Source organism: Chrysochloris asiatica, unplaced genomic scaffold, assembly GCF_000296735.1.
Source record: "Chrysochloris asiatica unplaced genomic scaffold, ChrAsi1.0 scaffold00257, whole genome shotgun sequence".
NCBI classification, from domain to species: domain Eukaryota; kingdom Metazoa; phylum Chordata; class Mammalia; order Afrosoricida; family Chrysochloridae; genus Chrysochloris; species Chrysochloris asiatica.
This window is the reverse complement of record NW_006408775.1, coordinates 2,024,900-2,029,721: the sequence shown is the minus strand read 5'-3', so window position 1 is coordinate 2,029,721 and position 4,822 is coordinate 2,024,900. Positions and strand designations below refer to the sequence as shown.

The window sequence follows — 4,822 nt, the reverse complement described above, 5'->3', positions numbered from 1 at the left end:
GCTACCAGAGCTCCTTCATTCAGCTCAGTAATAGGTGCAGGTAATTCGAGCTCATCCTAAGGGCCTCTGTAAACCACCTGAAAATCTCAGACTGGACCCTGCGGGCCATTGGGAGCCATCGAAGACTTCTGAGGAGGGCTGACATGACAGAAGCCTGGACTGGAAAGCTGTCTCTGGCTGCCATGTTGGGTCTTCCTAGGGAATGACAACACTGAACTGCTGGAGGTCCGTCCAGACCCTCACGTGGCTGAGTGCTGTTGCCAAGGACAGGAAGCAGGAGAGAAGGTGCTGGGCTCTGCTGGCAGCCCTCTCAGCCAGTACCTGTGGGTGCTGTTTTTCGGAAGTATGAACGTCAGTTCTCCGAAGCTGGCCTCCAAGATGGCGCTGGGAATGTGTTGGTAAACCAGATGGGTGACCTTCTCTGTATCACAGTGAGGCATCCTCACTAGAGTCATGTAGTATCCGGCACCTGGAACACCAGGGAAAGACCATGAGACAGCTCTGCTCACAGTGCTTCTCCTCAGCTTCCTGGAGTGTAAGCAGAGCCCCGAGGAGCACATTTAACCCACAAAGATCTCGGGAGAGTTGGGCCTGCTGCTTCATAATTGAAAGTGGGGAAAGTGAATTGATGGCACCTTGGTGACTCAATGGTTAAGTGCTTGGCTGCTAATCAAAAAGTCAGCTGTTCAAATCCACTAGCTGCTCTCTGTGGGAAAAGCTATGGCAGCCCAAAGATGTCAATCTAAGAAGCCCTCGGGGTCAGTTCTACTGTGTCCTCCAAGGCTGCAATCAGTGGAGATGGACCTCATGGAAACTCAAGGGGTAAACTGAAGGTGGGCTTCAGGAGGGATCCCCCTTTCTTCTGAGGGTGACTGCTGTGTGGAGTGAGGCCAAGATATCTCTACACCCACCCCACTGTGTTGTGGAGGAGACACACTTTAGGGCAAGGAGCCCTGATGGTGCTGTGGGTTAAGCACTGGGCTCTTAACCACAAGGTCATCAGTTCAAGCCCACCAGCTGTCCCCACCTCACATTGGTGTGGCTCCCGACTGGTTGTGCTGCTTTGGTGCCTGGTTTCAGGTGGGCTCAGCTCCAGACCTACAAACCCTGCAGAGCCACCAGACCAGCATTGGACCAGTCACCCTGCCCCAGCTTCCTTGTGATCCTACTAGACCCTGAAACCAGCTCCATCGGTGGCCCCCATGAATTCCTTCTGGATTGAGTGCCCTGAACACAGAGAACACCGAGGCTGAGAGGAACTCAAGGTAGGACCAGGAACACTGCTGTCACATCCCTCCCACACCCACCTCATGAGACGCCGGGAGGATTGCAACAGCTGAAGTGAATAGAGAGGTAAATGCCGCTACCTGTTGGCATATGGAGGGGAAGGCAGGCAAGTAATGAACCAAAGTGTATGATCTGTTGGATGTAAAACTGATTATCTACTCTATAAATCTTCATTCAATTCACAATACAGAGTTTGAAAACAAAACAAAAAAAGACACATTGATACTTATTGGTGATTGGAATGTGAAAGTTGAAAACAAAGAAGGATTTGTTTACACCCTTGGTGATAAAACCAATGCTGGAGATAGCATGATTGCATGAACAACTGGCTGCCAATTGGAAATACCTTAGCAATGACATAAATGGTAAGTATATACATGAACCTTCCAGATGGAATACACAGGAATCAAATTGACTATATTTATGGAAAGAGGCAATAGAAAAGTTCAATATCCTAAGTCAGAACTGCAGAATAGCCCATCAACTTCTCATATGCAAGTTTCCGTGGAAACATAAGAAAATTGAAACATGTCCATGAAAGTCAAAGTGTAATCTTGAGCATATCCCACATGAATTTGGAGACCATCTCAAGAACAGATCTGACACACTGAACATTAATGACCAGAGACCAGACAAGTTGTGAGATAACATCCAGGACACCATACATGAAGGGAGAAAAGAGGCCTTAAAAAGCCAGTAGAGAAAAGACCCAAATGCATGTCACAATAAACTCTGAAACTTGTTCCTGAATATCGACTAGCTAAAACTGGTTTAGAGGGACTCTTGGACCCAGAGCCAGTGACATAGCTACTGAGGACTAGAGTGGAGAGTGAAGCGTCCAGCTGATAAGAAGAGAGGGCACATGCATAAGTACACCCACGCTTGTAGATAATACCCACTTGACCTGGCTACAACAGCTGAATGGTCAGAGCTCAAACAGAAGAAGAGAGAAGACGGAAAACAAGAGGAATCTGACACAATTTGATGAACTTGACCTACACCTATGGAAATAATAGCTCAAAAGAGGGAACAAATCTTCACAGCGAGGATCATTTCCACCTCTACCGCACACGGAGTGGACAGGGATGGGCAAGTTGGACATTGGCTACCCAGAATGGGGGGGGGGGCTACAGAGGCAAGAAGTGACTGGTTTACAAGCTTTCAAGAGGGAACCTAGATTCAGAGGGCATGGAGCAAGGTGGAATCTCCACTGAATGGTATCCATTCTGCCTAGTCAGGGCTGATAAAAGGAGATGTGGATAGGTCCCTTGAGATACAATAGCAAATAATTATTATCAGGATTGATTATAAGGGCTGAAAATGTAAAGGTGGGCATTTTGCGGAAAGTGGGGGTAAGTGATTAACCTTACAGTCTAGGAACAGAGGTCCCTGGGACCATCAAAGGAGAAGAGCAGAGCACGGAACCCTACCCAGAGAAGCAGTGATGCCAGGGGGTTGGGGGCGGGGCCATTTTTTTGGGGGGTTGGGTTGCTTGGGGCTTTTGGCCTTGGGAGGGGGGGGGGGTTTTTTTTGGCGGCCGGGGGGGCAGGCTTGCAGGGTTTACCCTTTGGTTGATGGATAATACATGGAAGGGATTGTAACCATGGTAACGAAATGATATATGATGGGATCAATGTACAACTGATGTCCTCTCATGTAAACTATCACATAATTCACAATAAAGCATTAAAAATAAATTAATTAATTTAAAAAAAGAAAGAACTGGTTTAGAGAGAGCGACATCCTCTCTCTTAGAGGAACTTGGCATCTTTTTCTAAGACTGGGTAAGCTAACTTGCCCCCCAGCTCTCGTCCCTGGCTGCCAAGCTGGCCGAGTGGGAACTTAGACATAGGACCCAGCCCCTGAGATCCTTTCCCTTCATTCCTTTACCCTTTTCACAAACCCCTCCCTAGGTCCCTGCTCTCCTCGCCGGCATGCTCACCGTATTTCTGCTTGAGGAAGAGTGAGGACCCACAGCACTGCAGCTCCCCCTTGGCCATGATGGCAATGCGGTCCCCTAGCAGGTCAGCCTCGTCCATGAAATGGGTGGTCAGCAGGATGGTGCGGTCATTCTTCTGCTGCTGGAGCACATCCCAGATGGCCCTCCGGGAGATGGCGTCCATGCCCGAAGTGGGCTCGTCCAGCATTAGCACCTGAGCACAGTCACACAAGGTGGCCCGAGTTCAATCCCACAAGAGGGGCTCGGGACCACCCCACGCCAGGCTTCCTTTCTGCCCTCCTTTGTACCTTGGAGCCTGCGATCAGAGCAATGCCGATGGACAGCTTGCGCCTCATGCCCCCGCTGAGGAACTTGCTTAGGGAGGACTGTTTCTCCTCCAGGTCCAGGATGCGTAACATCTGCCTGACTTCCTCCCAGCACTTCTGTAGTGACAGGCCTTTCAGCTGCAACAGCGGGCCACAGGGAGGTCAGAGGCTCTGGTGAGAGGCCGGTCCCTCAAACAAGTACAAAATAGACACAGAGGGCTGCACAAGACGCTGACAACCTTCAGAGCAAGGGAGCCACAAGAAGGCTTTGTGTTTTGAACCAGGTAATCATGGGACTGAGGAGCCCTGGTGGCACAATGGGTTAAGTGCCGGACTGCTAACCTCATGGTGGGGTGTTCAAACCCAGCCTTGGCCACCCTATGGAATAGTCCTATTCTGCTGTGTAGGGTCACTGAGTTGGAATAGACTCTACAGCAGTGTGGTAAATATATGACTTAAACACAGCAGCATAAGAGACAAAGTAAATATAGCAGCATGAGAGACAGAGAAGGATTTTGTATCAAGACTAAGGGGTCAACATAACCATAATAAGTATCTGTGCCCAAGATGAAAGAACCTCAAAACACACAAATCAAACTTTAATAGAAATGAAGAAAGAAATAGACAATGCTACAATAATTGTGGGAGATTTTAACACACCATTTTCAATGAAGAACAGAACAATCGGAAAAAAATCAACAAAGACACAGAAGAACTCAACAACACAATCAATCAACCTGACCTCATAGACTTATACAGAGCACGCAACCCAACAACAGCACAGTACACATTCTTCTCCAGAGCACACGGAAGGGTCTCCAAAATAGACCATATGTTAGGCTCAATAAAGTTAAAAACACCAAAATATTACAAAACATCTCAGACCACAGCACAATAAAATTAGTAATCAACAACAGGAAGATCAAAGAAAAGAATCAAATATATGGAAATTAAATAACACCATGCTTAAAAGCTACTGTGTAATAGAACAAATAAAAAAATGAAATAAAATTAATTCTTTGAGGAGAATAAACAAGATGGCAGATTGGGTGGAAGTGCAGTGAGGAGCTCTGTCAGCAACAACACAGAATACCAGACCAAGAAGGCTCAGGGGATGGTCCCAGAACTCTGAACCACATATAAAGGAATCTTTAGAAGGTTGGAAGGCTTACAGTTAGGGGAATTTGTAGCAGAAGCAAGAAATCCATTGCTTTCTAATTCAACATGTTCAGCTGCTCCTGGAGCCGCCATCTTGGGCGAGACCAAGCAG

The 4,822-nt window shown here is 47.6% G+C and overlaps 1 protein-coding gene across 1 annotated transcript in view; it reads right to left on the bottom strand.

The window, feature by feature from the left end:
- The window catches only part of LOC102812607 (ATP-binding cassette sub-family A member 3-like), a 116,790-nt gene that overhangs the window by 40,900 nt on the left and 71,068 nt on the right, over window positions 1–4,822 (bottom strand). Inside the window, exons 13-15 of the mRNA XM_006873962.1 lie at window positions 3,535–3,690; window positions 3,230–3,440; window positions 322–469 (exon numbers count right to left, since the gene is read on the bottom strand). Of these exons, the coding sequence (XP_006874024.1) occupies window positions 322–469; window positions 3,230–3,440; window positions 3,535–3,690 (515 nt within the window). The remainder of the gene's footprint in view (window positions 1–321; window positions 470–3,229; window positions 3,441–3,534; window positions 3,691–4,822) is intronic.